This window comes from Mustelus asterias, chromosome 4 (genome assembly GCF_964213995.1).
Source record: "Mustelus asterias chromosome 4, sMusAst1.hap1.1, whole genome shotgun sequence".
NCBI classification, from domain to species: Eukaryota; Metazoa; Chordata; class Chondrichthyes; order Carcharhiniformes; family Triakidae; genus Mustelus; species Mustelus asterias.
Window position 1 is genome coordinate 111,998,091 of NC_135804.1, and position 23,697 is coordinate 112,021,787.

Here is a 23,697-nt window from a genome sequence, read left to right on the forward strand (position 1 = left end):
GGGTTGCACGGTGCCGGGTGGCCGGGGGACGGATTTCTGGGTTGCACGGTGCCGGGTGGGGTCGGGGGACGGATTTCTGGGTTGCACGGTGCCGGGTGGGGTCGGGGGACGGATTTCTGGGTTGCACGGTGCCGGGTGGGGTCGGGGGACGGATTTCTGGGTTGCACGGTGCCGGGTGGGGTCGGGGGACGGATTTCTGGGTTGCACGGTGCCGGGTGGTTGGGGGCGGGTTTTTGTGTTGGAAATGGAGTCTGAGGCGGACGCTGCCAGTAAAGTCTGGTACATCTACACCCCCGGCTACATCGAGACATGCGACTCCCTTGCCAAGGTCACTAGCCGGGTAAGGCGGAAAGCTGCAGCCCCCTTGGAAGAGTCAATAGAAACCAACTCCTGGAGGCGCGATCCTCATTGCTGCCCCTCACCCCCCCCCCCCCCCCCCTCACAACGGCACCAATGTTGAGGTTTTAAACACTGCACACTTTTTTATTCAATAATGGGATGTGGGCATCGATGGCTAGACCAGCATTTGTTGTCAATTTCTGCCCTCTGGAAGTTACTAGTGAGTTGCCTTCTTGAACCACTGCAGTCCTTGAGGGGTAGGTACACCCATAGTGCTGTTAGCGAGGGAGCTCCAGGATTTCACCCAGCGACAGTGAAGGAACAGCAATATACTTCCAAGTCAGGAAGGTGGGTGGCTTGGAGTGGAACTTGCAGGTTGTGGTGCGTCAGCTGTCCTTGTTCTTCTGGACGGCAGTGGTTGTGGGTTTGGAAAGTGCTGTCTAAAGAACATTGCTGAGTTGCTGCAGTACACCTTATAGATGGTACATATGGCTGCCACAGTTTGTTTTGCTGTGGAGGGATTGAATATTTGTGTAAGGGGTAGCAATCAAATAGGCTATGTTGTCCTGGATGGCGTTAACCTTCCTGAGTGTTGTTGAAGCTGCATTTATCCAGGCAAGTGGAGAGTATTCCATTACGCTCTTGACTTGGGCTTGTAGATGGTAGACAGACACTTGGGGAGTAAGGAGGTGAGTTACTCGCTGCAGGATTTCTGGTGTTTAACCTGCTTTGGTCACCACGGTATTAATATGGCTAGTTCAGTTCAGTTTCTGGTCAATGGTAACCCCAGGATGTTGATGTGTGACCTGAGGGAGAAATCTGTGGTTTGTGCTTCCACTGCACCAAAGGGAAGTGAGATGTCACAGCAGGTTGGAGGTATGGCACTAAGGCAGGACAACTTTACCTCATTGATGCAGACCTGTTCAGCAGCATCTCTTTGTGCCTCCAAATTCTTCTCCTCTCTTAGCACCTGCTTATGCTCTTCTCCCAATGAACTATTTCCTTTCAGGGCCTCACCACCTTCAAGGTCCACACCTCTCTCAGGAAGACTATTTCATGGAGAACACTGCAGACCACCACAATACAAGAGCATACTAGAGGATACAACATAACTAGTCCAGGCACAGGAATCACATTTTCTAGTGCCTGATGACTTGTTGAGAAGTGGACCTGTCGAGCAGGTGGCTTTGGTTGTTTCATACCTGTGCTTCTGTCCTGGGCTCCTATAGAGCCTATCTCTGCAATGGATTTCCCTTGTCCTCCAGGATTCACAGTGTTTGGGGTGATGAAATAAAGATCTGAGGCAGCCTGGAGTTGAAGAGGGTGAAGCAATCATGCAGCTGCCAGGAAAGTGAACATCCACATGCAGCAAGCTCACAAAGCAGTTCAACATTGAGAGGGTGAAAACCTTTCCTGTTGTTGCATTTCACTGGCTGGTCACTGGGTGCCTTGATGGCCACAGAGGTGACGTCAATGGAACCCTGCACCTATTGAAATCCAGCAATGGAGGCAAAACCCAATGCCCTCTATTTCTACATGGCCATGCTTGCAATTAATTGAATGTGCTGTCCAGCTCTGGTAAAGAAGGCATCAGTGAGAGGTGGTGATGTACAGCTGTTTTTGAAATAACACTAATCTGATCTTAGGAAAGAGCCAGAAGTGAAGGAATTCAAGGCCATAATGGCTTTGACAGCCACTGGCATATTGATCCGTGCTGTGAGGGCACCGATGTCTGTGGCCCTCTGCCTGGCAAGTCACAGTGTTGGATCCTTTTTTTAAGAGTTTGGTTTCATTGCTTTCCTGCCCTTTATTTGTCTCCTGTGCCCTCCTAATGCCTGTGTTTCTGCCCATCCAGCAATGGCACTGTGCCCTAAATCTGACAATCGTGTCCTCATTGCAAGCTGGATCCTCCCTCTGGACTCGTGTTTTTGACAGCCTCACTCCTGCTCTTCTGTTTGAAACACAAACTGATCAACCATGATCTTATCAAATGTTGGAGCAGGCTCGAGGGGCCAAATGGCCTACTTCTCCTATTTTTGTATATTGGTGAATGTTTGAGACACCTTACACTTCCAAGGTAATCTGAGGTAGACTGGACACTTTTCGGGATTGAGAATGGTAGCCTTAAGTCCATGTATGAGTTTGCATGATATACAGTGAGCAATGATCTGATCCAGGTAACCCTGTCCGTAGGGTGGCTTTGATGTGTCCTATTTCAGCACTTGGCTTGCATGGTGAGTACATGGCTCGGGCCCTTTTTTTACAAGGTTGCCTATCAAGCTAATTGGAAACACATTTCCCAAGGTTAGCCCACTCAGGGTACTGCTTCGTTGGCCCTTTTGTAGTGTATTGTTGATCTTCAGTTCGTGTCTCCTAACTAATCCCTGTTTTTTTACTTCTAGGCCAGTATGGTTCATTCTCTAATTGCCTCTTATGGATTGCTGAAATACATGAGGTACACCTATTTTGTTTACCAGAATTAACTGTTTAGGTATGAAGTTCATGCTTGCCTTTGCTGCCGCTGAACAGGAATGGTTGCATGTACCCACTCTATCAGTCATCGTAGGTGCAGTTTCTCCCACTGCTGACAATACTGTGTGCCTGTTTCCGCCTCTGCTTGCCACTCCTTTACTGCCTCTTTCTCTCACTGCTCACTGCACCTCTCCCGAGCTCATCACCTCACGCAGCCCCCCCTTCTGAACCCTGACTACCCATTTTCTACCTCTCACTTACCAACCCTTCTGGGTGCTCACCAGCGAGGGCTCAGGATAAGGCAGCGAGGGGTTGAGAGAGGGGTAGCGAGTTGAAGTGGACAACTGATGCAAAACGCCAATGTCAGTGATGGGAGAAACTGCATGTGCCCCAGCAGATGGAGTGATTGCTGAGTGGAAAAATGTTCCTGTTTGGGAGGAGGAGGTACAGAGTTAAAATATTCCCAGCTCCATCCACTCGCCTTTTCTTCATATTGTTTAATACACTTGGCAAGCAAAAATCTATCACTCTCCATTTAAAAAATATTAATTGAGCCAGCATCTTTGTTACAAATCTTCGCCCTTTGAGTAGAGTTCTCGAACAGCCTGATTTTGTTTTTTGACATTGTCCTAGGCTCTCCAGTATTTCTCTATCTACCCTAAGAATTTCTTTCAAAACCCTAATCCACCATCAAGTCACTCCTTAACTTTCTATATTCCAGGAATTATAAACCTGGTTTATGTAATATTGCATTATTTAACCCATGGGGTCTTGATACATTTCTCTTTCCAAGAACTGTACGTAATACTAAATGTAATCTAATAAGGACATTGTATGCTGAATATTTTGTGTAGTAATCCAAAATTACGTTTGTGACAAAACTTTGCTCCATTATCCCCATTTGAACTCTACTTCCAGGGTGGTCTTTTGTGCTGATTTTAAAATACAAATATGTGAAAAGAGAAGAAATGTACATATCCCTTTGAAGTTTAACAAAAGTTGCTTGCTCATTTTAGTGGAAGTGTTGTTATTATGAAGAGGAAATTGACATAAATCAAAGCTGTGATGTGTTTCCTAGATGCTGGTTGCGCTCTGTTATACAAACCGTGATCGACACAAGAAGACCCTGTGGTCCATCCAGTCTGCCCCACATTATTATGACACTTTGCATAATACAATCAATACCCTCCCCACCCCAGCCAAACCCATGTGATCTCCTGAGAGAGGAAAACAAATAAATAAAAACACAAGCCGATTGGGGATGAGTGGGTGTAAAATCCTGGGGGATTCCTCTTCGTCCTCTTCACCTCCCTCAAAGTGATTAAAACTAGTCCAGGCAAATGTTCTGGTTTTGATAATTCCTTGCAGTGCCTAGCTTTTTGAGGAGATCTTTGCCCCAGCTACTGTTTGAATGAAGACAGTAAATCAGCTTTCATCACACATGCCTCTTCCAGATGTCCTCTGTCCTCCAGGAAAAGAACGGCCTTCTGACATATAAACTAGATCTGGCCACTTAAAATTAAAATCATGACCCCCCTCGTCCTCCCAAATCAATTTAATTAGGCAAATCATCAGCTGTAATGCAATGTAGTCCCTTCATCACCTGTTTAACATAGATTAGGTCACCCCTAAGTCCTACCCTTCTCTAACATAGCGTCCAAGCTTTTTAAATCTAACTTGATAACTTCTAAATTGAGAATTAGTCCTACAGTTTTCCTTTGTATGCTTTCCGAAATGACCCACCATGGGAGGAGACCAAACGGGACAGGACATGCCAACTGATGCCTGATCAAAGTTTGCTTTATCTTGTAGTCGTTTGTCTTATCAATACGCTGCAACACCCTATTTGCTCTCCCCATTGTTTTGCAGCATTGCTTCTGAACCTTCAGAGATCAAAAGCAAAATACTGCAAATTTGAAATAAACCAGTGGGTGTGGCAGCATTTGCGGAGAGAGAAATAGAGGTTACATTTCAGGTCTGTGATTTTTCATCTGGAGAAGCCAGATACGAACAGCCAGGTCTGTCTCTATCTCAATCTTCTTGAATGTTTTTCTCTGAAGGGTATGGGTATGTTGAGCATTCACATGCAAGTTTATTCAAGTTAAATATAATTTGCCAAACAGGAGCCCAATCTGAGATTTCAAAGCTTTTCAGGGAAATTGAGAAAGGAAACTGACCCTACCAATTTCTAAGGTAACTGAAATTGATATTGGGAACCAAAATTTCACTGGACACAGCCATCAGAGCTCGGAAGATGATTCCAGTGGTGCAGTACAGGCAGGCTGAACAAGATAGAGACTAGATCCAGAATGGGCAAATATGCAGTTGCTGTTACTGAAGATAACATTGGTGGGTCAACACCATACAGAACCCTGAGGAGGTTCTGCAGGTGAGTACCATTTTTTGGTGGAGACCATATCCATGGAATTTGGGTTGGTTGCGTGCAGTTGTCGGCTGGGGATCAATCAGAGAAGAAGTGGAACTGAAATTCTTCATGCGAAAGACAGAGGGTGGGATTCTCCCAAAAAAATTCTAAGTGTTGAATTCGCATAAAAACTGGAGTAAATCCTGCTGTTTTTTCAGCGGGATTTTCAAAATGAATCTTCCACACTCTGTGCACTGCAGAGTGCACTAGTGTGAATATCATTAAAAATCAGTGGGCGAGGCCTATTCCCCCAGGAGAGGTCGGCAGCATAGCGCCAAGTGGGCCACTGCACAAGCGCCAATCTGTCATAGCGGAGATTGGTGCATGCGCAGTAGTCTGCATTACCGATCTCCCGATCGCTGGCCATGCGACCATTGTCACTGGGCATTGTCACTTTGCGCCTTGGGCATTGCCAGGGGGCCTGGGGTTGGCAGTGTCAAGGTGGCAATGCTGGGGGCACCTAACCTACTCCTGATCTCCTGGCTCCCCCTTCACTCCAGCAGGGTCGGGCTAATGAGGAGCTGTTTTAAACCCCGCTGGAGTGATGGGGTGTGGGGGAGAATCTACAGGCCCGAAGACTTCAGTCCCAATCACCAATTAAATCATTTATGCAGCTCCTCGCTGATTTCTGACATGGAGCTAATGGCCTCAGAGACGCGTAGAGGCCATGGTGCCTAGCGAGAAGCCCGCTACATGACCTCCGCTTGAGTCTCCTGGCCGCCTCTGCTTGAGTCTCCTGGCCGCTAAAGCAGTGCAGCGGGCTGGGAGAATCATCCCTAGGATTTTGAAGGACTTTATGCATGGGATTGATGACATAGGCTGAGTGGAATACAGAACCAATTTGCAAGATCTGTCTTGGTTGTATCTGCCGTTTAACATGTAAATTAAAATCAACTGCAATTTGTCAATTCATGCTTAACTTCTGATAATTTTGGGTTTTGGAATATATGTGGTTTCCTAAAATAGTATTTAGTGCTTGGTTTGTTTGACTTCTGTATAGCAAAAATTCATTAGGTTTAAGCTGCGGAGTCTTTCAGTAGATAACTGGGATTTTGTATTTCATTAAAAAAAATTCCTAGTCTCAACTAAGATCCTAACAAATCCCCAACACCTCAAGATCCACTTAAAGCCATAAAGCATCATCTGTAGTCCTGACACTCAGATCTTGGTATCTTCTGCAGATTTGCAAATCATGCTCTCAACACTTACTTTTACATCATTAATAATAATAGTAAGCAGCAACAGTGCCAATGCCAATCCCTGCAAGACACCATTGGTAACCAGTTTCCAAACAACTCCATCTATAACTACTTCCTGCCGATTTCCTTCCAGCCTGTTCTCCATCCAGGATGATATATTATCACTAATACCTCTATCTTATAGAGAAACCTCTTGTTTGGAACCTTGTCAAAGGCTTTCTTGAAGTCTGAGCATCCTCATCCAACATCTTGGTGACTTCTTCAAATAATAAAGGTTGTGAGACATGGCCTTTTTTGAAAACATGTTGGATGTCTATAATATGTTTCTCTCCAAGTAATTATATGTTGCATCCTTAATAATTAATTCAAACATTATTCCTATCAAAGTAATGGCCCTGTATTTTGCCCATTTCTGTCTTTTTTCATTCTTTTAAAAATAACATTAGCCTCTTTCTGTTCTTTGGGAAGCATTCCAGGATGCAGTGAGCTGTTATAAACACGGACAGTGGGCTTACATAGCACTCATCCCATGTTGCTGTGGCTGCTCTGGTGGATACCATCTGGCTCAGCTGCTCTTATCCATTCTCAAGTTCTTAATCTAAAATAATATGCTCATCTAATTTTATAATACCAATTTTATTAGTGTTATCTTTTCATTTGAAGAGCAGAGCATCATCTTAATGAGTGAAGACCGATGCAAGATACTCCATTGATATTTCCACTATACTCAGAGCATCAACTGTCTTTGAGCATCCTTTGGTGGCTCGATAATCTTTTGTGTAACTGAAAAGCTTTTCCCATTACGCCCACAATTGTCTACAATACACACCCCAAGTATTTTCTTTAGCTGTTCCTTGTACTTTGTTTTGAGTATTAGATGCCTTTAGTTTGAAGAACATTTTCGTTCGCATCCTATTTGTCCTTGTACTTCATAGTCAGTCATCTTGCTTTTTTCTTGTCACATTCCATTCTTTTGACTTGATGTACATTTTGCCTTGCATGTTTTTATCATATTCTTAAAAACTTTCCAATTGGATTCAAAGTTGGTTTCATCTCCACCCAGTAGAATTGGCCAATTAACTTGCTCCAAATAGTCTGCCATATTAACAAAGTTTGCCCTTCCGATACAAATTGTAGATGTTCATTTCATTTAATAATAGAATCAAAGGTACTGATATGTTTTTTCATGTACTGGTCTGTACTTCATGTGTAAATCTAGGCAGTGATCATTGGCAGGGCACATACATTTGTTTCCAGCAGATTATTTGATGTATTCATTCATAGGTCATGGGCGTCGCTGGCTGGCCAGCATTTATTGCCCATCCCTAGTTGCCCTTAGGGCAGTTGAGAGTCAACCACATTGCTGTGGCTCTGGAGTCACATGTAGGCCAGACCAGGTAAGGATGGCAGATTTCCTTCCTGAAAGGACATCAGTGAATCAGATGGGTTTTTCCAACAATCGACAAGGGTTTCATGGTCACCATCAGATTCTTAATTCCAGATATGTTTTATTGAATTTGAATTCCACTGTTTGCCGTAGCAGGATTCGATCCCGGGTTCCCAGGACATTAGCTGAGTTTCTGGATTAATAGTCTAGCGATGATACCATTAGACCATCGCCTCCCCATAATCTAGCATCAGCAGTGAGAGCCTTAACTTTGTTCCCCGTCCCCAGCTTGGGGGCACTGATACCAATTGCAGGCCTTATTGAGATCAACCAATCCAGCATAGACCTTCCTGGTTTGTGTAGCTCTTTACCCCATCAGTAATTGAATTAAGTAGATAGTTCAGTCTGGCAGCTAGCTTTAGTATTTCCATGTAGACTTTAATGGTCTGCACTGATTTATTTGGAAAACACAAATAACTCAATTTATTAGGCATTTGGTTTTGTATCATCATCTAGCCAGTTGACTATTAATTATGCTGCACTTTTAAAATATTGAGTGTCCGTTAAGGATGACACATGGGTGTTTGTCAGTCCAGACAAACTTTGAGCTGGAGAATAAACCCCAGCTGCGACTTCATATTTAAGCAAAGAATTAGATTCTGGCATTTTATTTCTAGAAGGTATAAAATCCTAAAGTTGATGCTTTTATTGTTTGCAACAGAGTAGTCAAACCCCGAGTAGCTTCTATGGAAGAAATGGCAATGTTCCATACAGATGCCTACTTGGAACATTTACGGAAAGTGAGTGAGGATGGTGATGATGATGATCCTGAGTCTGCAGAATATGGACTAGGTGAGCAGTCTGACTGTCTCTTTTGAATGTTTTTGCTTTTCCTTTACAATTTTAATCTTCTGACAGATTGTCACCATTAAGAACCTTGAGCTATAATAAGTCAGACGTAAAGTACTTTGCATTCTGCTCTAATCCCAATGGTGCATCAATGTGACTTGCGCATTTTCATCCTAGCCATATCTGTGGCCTCTTGAGTAATCCTGCTAACCAAATAAAAGAATAGTGCTGAATTAATGCACTTGATGGTGATGATCAGGTTTGTGCCTTACCTTTATGACCGATTTGAGATTACTGAATTCCTGCACTGGAAACAAGAAAACTTGTCATTGGCAGAGAGGAAACATTTGATTCCCGTGGCCCCGGTTGGGTACTAAACCAGGACGAAAGGGCAAAATTAATGAAATATTCCATTGGTTTATGTTAGAGTATAGCACCTCCATTTTTCCTGTGGGTTTCCTTGACTACTCTTCAATTTCCACAAAGTGCAGACTGAAAAGTGTGACCTATCCCCAAAGCTCTACCTAAGTTGTTCTGAAATGAATTTCTGTCAGATTCTTCTAACTGGTATTCCTTCTTTTTGTCGCTGCTTAGCAACTTCCCACTCAGTGCAACTGAGCTCAGGAACATGGGATGTTGGGAGAGTGATCACAGGGGTACAGTTTGTGCCACATTGTGTTGGTATTCTGCTGTGCTTCTTGATTTATCAGTAATTCTGTTACTTTGATACCACAATCATTTGAGGTGTACAGCAGTGCAATTTTATGATAGCAGCAGTTATTTTAATACCCTGAGTTTCCATTTGTTTTTTTAGATCTGTTGTTTTGCCTCTGGTGATTATATGGCTGCTAGTAATGGAGAATTGGGGGTTATGTTGCTTAACATGGCTGAATGGGACAGACTCAATGATCTATTTTTTCCAGCTTTTCTTATAAACGTATTTCATGTTCTAGTTGCTCCACAGGCTTTTTTCCTTCTGATTAAGTCCCTATGTTTTAAGAGTTGAATTCAGATAAATCCCAGCTTTATGCCAAGGTATGTACTGCTTGTATCCAGCTTTCTGGAAACTGTAGATACAGTAAGGATCATTTCATTTCTTCATCCCACAATGCATAATTCAATCAAGAAAGTAAAACATGCTGATTGGAAATGCAATTCACACAAGTAATGGGATTTAAATATGGAGATATGTGAAATATGTCTAAAAGTGAATGGGAAGTAGTCTAATATGTAGCGTTTTTATCCATTGGGAATAAATGATTTTCGTTCATCGGGCAGGTTGCAGATAGAATCTGCCTCTGTTTCTTCCTTGAATACTAGTGAATGAAGTTTTTGAATCAGCTCGAGGTGCTAGGTCCACATAACGTTGATTTTTTTTTGTCATTTCCTAATATCTATATGTAATCTGTGTATGACTTTTACTTGGAAACAAATAGCTAATCGAACATTCATTTCCGAAACCTCTACGTTTCAGAAAATCAATTTAAACATTACTGCTCGGAATCTTATAGATAACATTGTTTCATTTTGCAATGATCCAGGGTTTAAGATTTATGCAATTTTTGTACATTGTTACTATCTGAATAACGGTTGATAGTGTACACTCCCAGTGGTTAACTGATTTAGGTAGACATTTGACATCAATGCATTCATCTGTTGCATCTGATTTGAACGAATTTAGGAGCTGGAGAAGACCATTTAAAATAACTTTTGAGAAACAACTCTGACAAGCTATTGTCAAACCGTACAGGTTTTATCATCCTCCTGCAGTTGTGCACTGCTCGTTGCAATACATATTAAAATTCCATATTATAAATGCAGATTTAGAAGATGTATGCATAGAATGGGAGAATATTCCTATCAGCTTGCCAAATACAGATGTATTACTGCCACAGGCCACTAGATGGCATTAATTGCCAATCTTTGGAAAGATCCACGTTGCATGCTTCATTGCTATAAGTACTCGTTAAAGATAATATTAAAGGAGACAGTAGCTTCCAAGGTTATCTCATTTCAGGTGAATTTCAGAGCATAGATTTTAAAAAAAATATTGGCAGAAAGAAATTCATTTATTTAAGCTTTGTGCCACTTCTATGGAGAAACTGTGACTAAGTTGATATTTGTGATTCCAAGGCTGGCTTTATGATTGCTGGTCCAGACTGGCACAGATTCCTAAGTGCTAGCTGATACCTCTGTGAGAAATAATGAATATTGTTGAGGAAGATTACTCGAAACACCCAATAACCTTAATGCCTTGCATTCTTCTTCTTCATTAGAGTGGCACCTGACCTTCCTTGGTGTCTCTGCAAAGTTCTATGATTAAGATGCTGTTGAGTATGAAACATGATGCTGCCTTGTCTAATGTAGTAGTATGCCAAAGCATTTTATTGCTAGTTCACTGATTTTTTTTTCTTAGAAGTGTGAACTGCCAAAATTTATTCACATACTGGAAGCTACATATATTAATACACAGCCCTGTTTTTTGCAGACAGAAAGAACCTGTACACACTTTGCATCTGTTTCAGCTAAACAAAATAAGTGAAGGCCATTTGCTGGTTCATTCAGGGCAATGCCTTGACTAATTAGGGTCAAGCTGCCTGGTTTAAATTTCAAACAATGCTTGGCAGTTAGCTAGCAGTCACTATCAACTGGTGCATTTTTTCATGGCAACACCTCTATCAATCAGAATCCACTTGTTTACCAGTCAGCATACTCTCCTCTCATAGTGTAAATTTGTTGTTTCCCTTGGATTTATATTGTTGCGAAACATCCTGATGAGCACTTTGACAAAAAAAAATCTTTTCAGCAATACTCAAGTTCTCTGCTACCAAATGACTATACAATAAAGCTTTACAAAATACAGTGGATGAGTGTTTGGGTGAGGGGGTTGGTGGGGGAAGGGCGGAGGAATGGGACTAAATGCATAGTTGTTTCAGAGCACCACAGTCTGATGGGCTGAATGTTTTCTGTGCTGTACTATTAATGCTTTTATGGGAATATTAGTAAAGAGTTTTCCCGTGAAGACACAATAGCCTCCGACCATTCTGTATTCATGCTGTGATTGAGTTTTCATGCTGTAATGTAAGTCGACTTCCTTCTTGAATGGCAAGTCACAAAATGAAAACTAACTCTTTCAAAGTACTCACTCACATATTGCAATTAATGTTGATCTTAAAAACACTAAAATAACACACGAGTACATCCTACATAGTCATCTACAAAATGTAGCCGGGCTCTTTCATTCAGATCGCAACCAGACTAGCCCCTCGGTGTGAAACATTGGAAGATGTTTCTTCATCGTGAAAGTATTAACATTTACACACAAGTGAAAATACAGGCTTATAGTGTATGTTTAATATAGTCACGATCAACAAGTGAGCAAAGAACAGATTGCATTGGTAATCTTTGAATCAAATCAACCCCTCCCATTCTGGGCCACCACACTATTTCCAGTTTCTTTGTAGATTTGATACTCAAGGAGTTAACCTTGTTTTACAGCAATACCTGGGACCAGTCTGACTCTCAGAAAAACACCTCTTCATGGTTTCCTCATGGTAATAAATTTGTGAAAAGCTCTGTCTCTCCTGTCTGCCTGTGTCATTGCTGGAGCTGCCAAGCTATTCCCTGTTGCTAGGTGTTACACAGCCTCTCACTGTGCCTTGCAATACTCTATAGATAAGGATTAGCGTCAGTCAGGTTGTCTGAAAGCTGGGACCATTCCAGCAAAGAGGAATTTGAGCTCACAGAACACTCATTATCTTTCACTTAAACCTGATCTAACAAAGGACCTTCTGTGGAACTGTTAGCAGCCAATATTGGAAAAAGACAAAAGCCAACCAGGCTGGTGTTTCCCACCCTGAAATCCCCCACTCTCTGGCTGCCAGTTGACTTTGGAAGAGGGGAACAAAAGCATTGCTGTTGCTTTTTGTACTGCAGGATTCAGATCATCTGTAGAAATGAAGGCTTCATGCTCTGGTGTTGAATGAAATAGGTGTGCAAGGGGTGGTACAAAGTTTGGTGTCTCTACTTGGATGTAAATCTGCAATTTGTTGAAACCCTTCCTATTTCAGAATAATACACTATTTAAACTGTAATGTTTCTTTGCTGTTCTATGGTGCTGTAAACCATTCTGTGCTGAAATATGGTTAAGTGTCCTGCTGTGCACATGTTAACAGAGATACCCACACATAAAGTGACCCAATCTCCCCATCACTTACTGTCTCTTTCTTTGTACTGCCTGAGATTCATATGGGTTTTTAGAAGGACAATTGTTTTTTAAAAGGCTTAATCGGAACAACCTGTAAATTATTTTGGTCCACAGTATGTGGTGTGGACTGGCCCGAGGAAAGTCTTTAAAAGGAGGGAGGCTTGCATTTTGGCAAAATATTACATTGAAATTAAGGCTGATGTGAGGCATTAGCTCATGTTTTGAAACTAAAGAAAGTCAATTATCTCAAGCTGAGCTGCATTTTGAGCTCCTTAATATAAAGTAACTTCATGCACTCTGCATGACAACTGGAATTTACTCCAAAGTGATGTGGATTTGACTTGCACTCTGATTTTTATTTCTTTCCCACGGGTTCCCTCACAGGAGAGGGGAAATAGAAGGATTAGCTGCTTGAAGGAAAATTAGTTACGCTGGGATGGGAGGCTAAAGTGTTGTGATGTATCATCAGTGGTTAAATGATGAGCAGGAGAATATTGTACAAGGATAAACTGAAAATGGGAGTGGAGTTGACAACTCAGTGATTTTATACAGTGAATAGCAAAACTATACAGAATATGGTTCAATTTATCAGTTAGCTAATCTCAGCACAGGCAATGGTAGAGGTGCTATAGTTGGCTTCAGTTAGTTTCAACAACCATGGGTTATGAAAGGGAAAATAAATCAGAGCTCATTATCCTATTCTTCAGCCTTTTGGCTAAGATTGAGCGTCAGATCAAGATCAAGGTCCATGCCATTTCTTGTCAGCTTGGACCTGGTATGTCTCTCATGAGGACCATGAATTGAATTCATTTTGAATTAGTTTTTGGAGCAAGCAAGGTGATGGGTCAAGGGCTTGCCCTGTCCACTCTGCACTTTGGGTTTGTGACATTAAGAAAGGAAAATGTAGGTGTGGTTGAGGATCAGATTGAACTCAGTTGTGATTTGTCCTGTAGATAAACAACCGAGCATTTTCAAAACCCATGCACGAGTACTGGTTGTTTGACTGCAGTACTTTAGCACAAGCAGGACCTGTGGAATCACATCCCAACAAAGACTCGGCACCCACTGGAAAGGAAGGAAATGGTGGCTGAATATGAGGGAAAATTAACTTTAAAAAAAACAAGAAAAAAAGCTTTGTTCCATGACGAGGCCCCATGTGTCTGGGTTGCCCATAGTTCAGGATTCTGTCTGCTCTTGACTAGGCCTATCTGTTCTTTCAGTTTGATGATCTCTTTCCATTTCTGTATTTTACAGGTTATGACTGCCCTACAGCAGAGGGAGTGTTTGATTATGCTGCGGCAGTAGCTGGGGCCACTCTTACAGCTGCACAGTGCCTGATGGACAAAAAATATCAGGTGGCAATAAATTGGCCTGGGGGATGGCATCATGCAAAGAAGTGAGTGCTTGGAAAATCATTCCTTCACCCAGCAAGATAAAAAAAATGACGTACTTCAAAATAGCATTGTTCAATTTATTTTGTGTCATTTAATCTATTCATTAAGCTTTTAATTGAAGACTTTGGCTTTTTCTTAAAGCCTGGGCATAGACTTGATAATTTGCTCAAAGGTTTTGCTGCTGTCTGTTGAATTTAGATTGTTCACCCTGAACATGTTCAGTGTACCTAATTTCCCAGGATTCATCAGTATTCAGCTGTAATAATATTCCTTGCTGCCTGGTATTTTCTTCCCAGTGGCCTTTCGTGAAATAGTCTTGAAACACACAGGCTGAATTTCAAGAGCTGTAATAAAATTTAAGAACTCCTGTCTGTGAAAGAGAAAATGACACTGAGTACATTCATGTTTTAAGGTTTGTGTTCTCGAAGCTTATATTAAATTAAAGGAGGTGGACAGATAGATGAGGTGAAGAGAGATGTGTTGTTAGGGTCCTGGACCTGAACCCCAAAGTATTTTATGAAGCCAGATTAGACCCCAACATTTTTTCTGTTTGACATAAATGTGAGAAAAGGATGCTTTGCTCCAGGAGTAATTCCACTGACAAGTTTAGGGATCTTTTATAGTTAAAAAAAACTTTATTTAATACCACAGTTCAAATATAACTCTAACAAAGCTTTACTATTAACTGTTGAACAATATTTAAAAAGAAACTGAAACAACTTTAATTTCTAACTTAGCACTGTTTCAGTTCCAAATAAGCAACATACAGTGCCACTTTAAATACAGTTATTGCCCATAAATATACTTGCTATAATGAGTGCAGAAGTCTTGAAGCTTTCAGAGAAAGAGAGAATTAGTTTCATGAGCTTGCAGGAAACCTCTGTCTTCAAGCAATTCCCAGGCAGAACTGAAAAGCTGTTTTGTCTGCTCCAGAGCTAGCTCCTCCCATTAACCACACCATCACATGACCCTGCACACCTAAGCCTGCAAGGATCTAGCAGAGAAATAGAAACAAGAGGTTTCTACTGTTCACCATGCAATAGTGTAGGTAAAAGCATGCATTCAGATTGAAGAGACTGGATTTGTGAAGATTTAAACAAAACACAAGACTGGAAGATTTACCTAGCTTTAGCTAGGGGGCAGAATCTCCAGGGTAACCCTTACTGTAAAAGCCAATTTGGGGATTAGAGGTTACAGGGCTGGAAAAGGCAAAGAAGGAAAGTAAGCTCTCAGGAGATGAGAATCACTTTGGACTGGTTCTGGGAGAATAGTGTGTCTAATTGAGGAATAGAGTCAAGCATAACCCTGGAGGGGACTTTTTGGTTGTTTTAAATCTTAAATGGGAGATAATTTATGCACTTTATAGAGTATAAGTTGCCAATTAAATAGTGTTTAATGTTGCTTTTTAGTTTGCCTATTACTGTAAATATCTTAAAACTTGAAATATTGTGTAATTCCTTTACGTTGGATACTGGGAATTTGAATTTATTTTTAAGTTCGTTGTTTCTATAGGGATAGTAACAATTGTGTGATCAGGTCTGTGTAGTTGGATTTGAGCTTACAATTGCCTAATTCACTTGGTGGAACTGAATTTCAGCAAGATCTCAAAGGGGAGCTAAAACTACAGGATCTTGTGTCATGTCAGGAATGTTTCCAAGTTTGAAATCGTTTATCAGAGTGGGTCAAACAGACACATGTTGTAAATGGAGTAGCAGAATAAAGAAGCAGAGCGATAGAAAATAATATAGCTTGTCACATGAATATATAATTCAGTCACTTTGGATTATTTTCCATGTCCCATCACTTAATAATTCTGTGTGTGTTGACTGTAGTCATGATGGTTCCTAAGTAATGTTTTTAGGTCCTGTGTAGACTTCAATTAATGTGCCCGCATATAAAATAAACTTCACTCTTCACTCCTCTGTAATAGACTTGAAAATGTAAGTACCAGTGATTCTGAACTTGCCACCAACTGATTTATATATTTTTGCCAATCAATTGACCCTTGCCTCCAAGTAGTGGACAAAATAGAATTACAGTTAAACACAGCAATACCTTCACACAGTACCAATACTTTAAAACAGTTCCACACAATCTTAATTTAACTACCGTCAGAACTATCTTCGGAAGCAGATCTGATATTTTGGTTTGTGCGCTCACAGACCACTTTATCATTTGAAGTAGTGGGATTACAGAGGCTGGAGCTGAGGCAGATGATCAGCCATCATCAATTGAATGGTGGAACATGTTTGAAGGGCTATTCTACTCCATCACCTGTTTATGTTCCAAATGTTATGAGGCAAGTGCTTCTTTTATGTTAACAGTTGTGGCTTCTTAATATTCTTGAACTGGAGAAATGTTTGAAACTTTTTTTAGGTCTGTACGTTGTTGAATTCTACTTTATAATTCAGTCTTAAGAACATTCAATATAGGTAACTTGGTACCATAGTTAATTGGTGTAGCATTGAACTGGGATCACTGAGGGATGGGATCTGAATCTGGACCTGTGATTTTCTCATTTAATAGAGGGAAAGTGGAAAATACGTTGTGGCAGTTCCTAATCACCCTCCTAGCAGCTTGCTAAATAATTACACTGGCAGAAATATGTGAGCAGGTTGTTTCCTACCCTGACTGGCAGTTTGTACATGACACAAGAGCCCTAAAAAAAGAGAAAATAATGACAGGGATAGGAGAATAGAAGTAAATAAGTATTGAGATAAATATCACAGATCATAGAATTTGTTTTGCAACATGGAAGAAGTCTGTTCACCCCATTGTGCCTGCTCCGGCTGACAGATCGGCATCTGGCCAAATCCCATTCTCCAACTCTTGGTCCATAGCCTTCTGTGTTATGGCACTTCATACCCAAGTATTTTTTAAAATGGTATTTTCTGGGGTTGAGGTTGGTAAAGTATTCAGTAATCATACTTTGGTAACTGTTCAAAAGCACGGTGATTATTGATTTTTGGGATATTGAGTTTTTCCAAATGTTAATCGTATTGTCAAGAATTATTATCCTTTGGTACGGCTGGACTGTATAATGCAGAGCGGCAGCTAATTTGGATTGTATCCAAAATCAGTCACATCAGAAGAACTTAAAATCAATATGATTGTGTTTGATGATAGCAGTATTTCAAGTCACTTTGGTTTTTTTAAAATAAACTTCACTCTTCACTCCTCTGTAATAGACTTGAAAATGTAAGCACCAATGATTCTGAACTTGCCACCAACTGATATTTTTGCCAATCAATTGACCCTTGCCTCCAAATAGTGGACAAAATAGAATTACAGTTAAACACAGCAATACCTTTACACAGTACCAATACTTTAAAACAGTTCCACACAATCTTAATTTAACTACCTTCAGAACTAACCTCCCTCGTATCTGTTCAGCAATTCCTTATAGATTTTAAAAGCTATAAAAGTCCAGTAACTCTCTTACCACACAGTGCCTTTAATTTCTCTTGGGGTGTTTTCTGAGGGTAACAACAACTAGCTTTTCAGATCTGGCTGCATTTGCACTGCCTACTGAGAATTGTCCAGCAATTCCTGTTGTTTGCTGAGATCTAATAGGTTTCTAATAGACTCATAAGCTTCAGTATCTCCTTAAATACATTATTTCCCTTTAATCTCTCTATTGTCTCATCCAGTCTCATTAGAAGTGCTGTCTCAGAGAATTGATTAACTTTATTTCTTTAGCTTTTAGAATTTTAAAAGAAAAGTAAACTTATTCTGTTGATACTTTACTTTTGACACCTTTCTTTTACACCCTGCATCTCTTCTCCTTTGAACCACAATAAACTATTCAAATCTTCTCATGCTGTAAATATCCTTATTAAATTACCTTATGGTAAACATCTGTTTGAAATATTTCTAAACTCATTACCATATCAAAGCCACAATTTAGATTCACACAATCACACTGCCTCTAGTTTAATCACCACTCACATACCCCAGCCATTCAAAAATGATAAGAATATTACCAAAAGAAAAATATTACAAGTTCTTGAATTTTTCTGATAGTCGGTGCACTTGGGATTGTTCAGTAATTGCTGTCCAGTTGCAGAATCACTATGTTATGTGTTTTTCAAGCATGGGGTGGTTGCGTAAGATCAATACTCTGCTACTGTGAATAGCCAAAGAGTTGGGACGTATGGCTATGTAGCTGGCATCATACCGGCACTGTAATCCATACACCGCATTACTCATCTGTGTGGTAATCAAAAACATCCTTTTGGCTTGACAGCACCATCCTGTTTGTGGAAATTACCATGTGTGTTGCTATTGCAAAGGAGCAATGTAAAATGTCTAGCTTCACCTGTTGCCCAAAGTTTTGAGACATCTTGCCCTTCAGGGTAATTTGAGGTAGATTGGGTACATTTCAGGACCGAGAATGGTGGCCTTGGGTCCATTTGCGATTTTGTGCAATATACAGGGAGCAGTGATTTGATTGGGGTTGCCATTATCCCTATTTAGGTTTGCATAATGAGTAAATGTCTCAGGCCCAATTTATGAGGTTGCAAATCAAGCCAATCTTGTAGTGTGTGGAGCTATAGGGAATCCAAAGCATATATTGACCAGCGAAGGTAGGCTTGTGGTAAATGCATTAACAGAGTTCTCACCAACATATCAAAGAAAGAGAGCTCACCTGACCGCTCCATTTCAAAGGTGAATTTGAATGTAGACTGGAGCCCATTTAAGGTGTATCAGGAAATTCATACATGTAGCTTTAAATATAGCAAACATACCATCTACATCTCTGAAATCTTGCCAGTGATGCCCACATCCCATTAATAAATTTTATTTTGAAGTTGGTTATTACCACCTGGAGAAAAACCATCTTGTTCTCATTATCTACCTGTATCTGTTTTTTTCTTAAAGAGATGAAGCATCTGGTTTTTGTTATCTGAATGATGCTGTGCTTGGCATATTAAAACTGCGGAAGAAGTTTGATCGAGTTTTATATATAGACCTGGATCTACACCATGGTGATGGTAAGATTTAATATTTAAATTCATCTTAATTACAATATCATGACAAAAGTTATAAAGAAACCACATTACTGATGGTAAATTGAAGGATATTTTGTGTTATAAGGGCACAAGCATTACTGTACATGCATTCTGCTTGTCTGCTTTGAAACTGAAGGCTGGAGAATTTAATTCCTGTACCATGCTGGGGTCAGTTAGAGGTGAATTGCTTTTCATCAGATATTGAGGTGAATTAAAGTGGCAGGAAATGAATGACTTGTAAGTATGGCAAAGCGTGATACCTGACACAAGACAGATATATCACAAAAACCTTTAGAGTATGAATAGGAGCTGAAGTATGCCATTTGATCCCTTAAAACTGCTCTGCCATTCAGTAAGATTATAGTTAATCTAATTGTGGCCTTAATTTGACTTCTGCCGACCACCCACACCCCATCCCACCCCTCTGAAAAATCCTAGACTCACCAATACATCAAAAATCTAATTTAGCCGAGAATAACCCACCTCAGCTGCTCCCTGGGGAAATGATTTTCTAAGAGTAACAACTCTCTGAAAGAAGAAATTCCTCTTCACCATCTTAATGAGGGAGACCCCTTATTTTGAAACTGTGCCTCTTAGTTCTAGATTCTGTATGAGGGGAAACGTCTTCTCAGTACCTACTCTGTCAACCCCTCTCAGAATCTTAAGTGCCTCAAGAAGATTGCTTCTCATTCTCCTAAACAATAATTATCTATTAGCTCTTGTACACAAAACTTCTTGTCTGTAAAGTTTGACTTCCCCTTGCCTTGCATTCATCACGTGTTCTGCATTAACATTTTCCTTTGCACTTTTCTATATTTACATTTGGAATAGATTTCTGTGTATGTTACTCTGATTGCATTATCTGATCACTAGGTTCCCATAAAATACACAGCACTTGAATCTCAAATTATTTCCTCAGTAACTGAAATTTCTAATATCCAAAATAAGAGTTTAAATAATGTAAATTTAAAATATTGTTTATTTCATTATGACATGATTACATTATCTCATGAATTGTCTTTTAATTTCTTCACTGAACTTTATACTTGCTTGCACCCAAATGTCTGGGCTTAGACTTATTGACACGGACTTTGTCATACCAATACCCCAAGTGATTGAGATGCTTACTGCTATTGAGGGCCGCAGTGATACTTCCAGTTCATCCACTTAACATTTTGAATCTGAAAGTTATGGTGCACCTGAATAGGCTCTGGGAGAGCCATGCTGATGACCCTGCTGGGACTAGTCAGCGTGTAAACCTTGTACTGATTGCACTGAACTTAGCCCAGTATTTGTACTGATTTATTTACGGCTGCTCCTAGCAAGCATAGAGCCTGCTCAGAAACTCAACTCTTTAAATAAACAGGAATGTCAAAACGCACGAGCATTTCTGACACCACCCGTACCTCCCCTTGTCACTTCACCACCCACCCCCTGCACAACGCCCTCAGCTGCTCTCCACTCCTCTGCCGTGTCCCCTACATCCAAGGTTCCTCTCCAGTGCAGCTTTTCATCTGTGTCGGAGAAGATCCAGGAGTGCAGGGACAGTTGGATGCGGCAGTGGGGTTGGAGGGCAGCTACAAATACAAGTTATCAATTTTTAATTTGATCTATCATTTAAATCACTTGGTTGTCACTCTGCTATGATAAAGATAGACCTCAAAGGTAAGCACATAGTTTTTTACCACAGTTAGTAAGGTATATCTCTGCTTTGCTGCTGACTGAGATCCAGGCCAATTATTTTGTTCATTGCTGTGACTGAGGTGAAATTGGGTTATGTGGTATGAGTGTATGCAGATTAATTAATATCTGTACCACACTCCAATATATTGATTGAATATTTTCCTTTAGCTTCTAGCACTTATTGATTATATATTTAATGTTTTTTTATAATGTGACAATGTTTTAGTTAGACACCTGTTGTAGTTTCATTAGTTCCACAAGCTAAAAAAGTATAGCAAGCTGAGGGAGCAAGAAAGACTTTACTTAACATTGCGGCCATTCTGAAAAAAATGAGAATTTTGAGAGCAACACATTATCTCGCCTATGTTTTATTGGTGGTTAGCCAAGCCATCATTGATAGCTTGCCCCCGGGGCATATTGTGATTAGGTAGAGGCCGGAGAGAGCAGAGATGGACAGGGCAGACAGGGAGAAGAGCAAAACACACGAGTAGAGAGAATGAGTTTCTTTCTCAAAACAAAGTGCAATCTTAAAGCTTGTTAAAAAGAAAACGTCTCAAACCGATGTGACATTTGAGGAGCACTATTTTGGGTAGACTCCATCTGAATCTAATCTCCATTCCTAGAACCTTTGAATGTTTAGATTTAACCCCTTGTCAGTAGAATTTAATTTATTAGCATTTTAGCATAAATTAATGCAACAAGTTCCTCCAAGCCAAATATTTAAAAAAAGTGTAAATGTGGCAGAGTGATTATTACAAAGAATGAGAAAGAAGGGAGAAACTTAAAATCTGAATGGAGGGAGAGAGGTAGATACACAAAATGAATTTATTCTTTGCTTTGAATGTGCAACGTAGACTATTGACTTTAGACGGTCTGATTGATACGTTAGTTTAGTCAAGTAGAAGCATGACATGTTTAAAGATATAAACGTACTTGTAATGCATGCTAGAATTTTCACAATAGACCCAACTGTATAATTTTTCTTTCCAATTTCCCCATTACCCCATCCCTGACTCTAGTTTGATCCATGAAGACATCAGAAGAATTTTATTAGAAACCTGCAACATTCGCTGTTGCATTTTCTTAAAAGATAACTTTAAAACCCACGGAGGAATTGAGATATTTTTTGAAGTGTACTGCCCAGAGTTCCAATGACCTGGGTGGGCATCTGTCAGTTTGAAATAAGTTAGATGTTTTAATACTTTAGAGATAAATATGAGATGGTGTCAGAATTTATTGTAGTTGGATACATTTATCACAAATTCTCAAAAGTACCTGTTGAAATTAGTCGAACTGCTGCTCTTAACCCTGATAAATTGAATAACTAGTTTTAAACCAATGAAAAAAGGAGTTGAAGGATTCAGTTAAGATGAAATGTATAAATTGCAAGAGAAACATCAAGGCCATGGGCTAATGTGGCAATCTGGCTAAAGGTAAGTGTGAGAGAGGAAGGGACAAAAACGTTTATGTTGGCAGTGATTAAGATCGAATCAAGTAAAATGCTAAAATTTAAAACTCCTTATCTAAATTCATGAAGTATTTGTAACCCAATAGATTAAATAGTGACACAAATAGAAATTAATGGGTTTGATCTAATAGCCATTACAGCCACATAGATAAGCAATGGTGAACATTTAAAGAAATAATTCATAATTCTCAACAAATATAGATTCTATTGAGAAATAAAAGTAATACATGAAAAGTGACTGATCTGACAAACTAAAAAAGTTAAGAACAGTATTAGTTTAAAAAGAGGCTTATAATATTGCCAAGAAGTGTTGTAAGCCTGAGGATTGGGCAAGTACCAAAAAGCAATAACAGATGACACAGATTGATGAAGGAGAATATAGAAATGAGAGTAAGCTAGCAAGAATTATACAAACAAGTTGTTAGAGCTTCTATATGTTGTTACAATTTTGAGATTTATAGGATTATATTTTGGGACTGTAGCTTTAAATTTAGGGTAAATGAAAGGGAAAATCTAGGGTAAATGAAAGGGGTTATGTGACTTGTTCTACAGTCTGCCAGGCATAATCTGGGTAGTTTGGATGTTAAAGATTAAAGAAAGGCTTAGATTGTTGAACTGAGAAGAAGGTGCGAGGTATTTGTGCTTAGAGACAATAGCAGCAATCTCGTTCACAAAGAGTATACTCTAGAGTACCTCAAAATCCACAAAGCTGTTGAATGCATTGGGTTACTACTCCATAATTATGGTGAGTGCTGATAGCTTCGATTATTACTCTTATACAAAAACATTGATTTGCCTGTTAATCTGCCCTTTAATCTGTGGTTTAAAAATAATTTTGTGAATTTTGCAAGACCTTGTCACAATCCATTAATACTCTGGACACAGTCATAAGCTAATACCGGTTGTACTACTTGGTGTATCATGATATACATCTTGAAGCATTATTAGGAAATGTCCATGTGCAAAAACCGGAACTGTTGGGGCACAATATGATATTTAAATGTTCTCCCTTTGAAATTAATGTGATTATGTCCTTTATGGACAAATGGGATGTTTACAGTCCTTTGTTATAATATTTGATTTTGTTGGTTAAACTTCCTTTTTAATCTTGAAGAATTGTCTCTACTTGTCTTAGTTTTGTTACACACCACAAATTCTTGATCAAGTTAGTGAATCAGTGACTTTTCCCCAAATCTTCAATGCCAATATAAAAATAGATTATCAGTGGTGCTGGGCAATTCCCTGAAGTCACTATTGTGCTG

At 40.0% G+C, this 23,697-nt stretch overlaps 1 protein-coding gene across 3 annotated transcripts in view; it reads left to right on the forward strand.

Annotated features, from left to right (window-relative positions):
• Positions 1-213: 213 nt before the first annotated feature.
• Positions 214-23,697, forward strand: part of hdac8 (histone deacetylase 8) — a 50,005-nt gene continuing 26,521 nt past the window's right edge. The window contains exons 1-5 of one of the 3 annotated variants that reach the window (XM_078211647.1): positions 214-340; positions 2,742-2,794; positions 8,544-8,674; positions 14,133-14,274; positions 19,154-19,266. In XM_078211647.1, the coding sequence (XP_078067773.1) occupies positions 245-340; positions 2,742-2,794; positions 8,544-8,674; positions 14,133-14,274; positions 19,154-19,266 (535 nt within the window). In that variant the 5' untranslated portion in view covers positions 214-244. The remainder of the gene's footprint in view (positions 341-2,741; positions 2,795-8,543; positions 8,675-14,132; positions 14,275-19,153; positions 19,267-23,697) is intronic. The other 2 variants (XM_078211649.1, XM_078211648.1) reach the window with 2 other exon arrangements.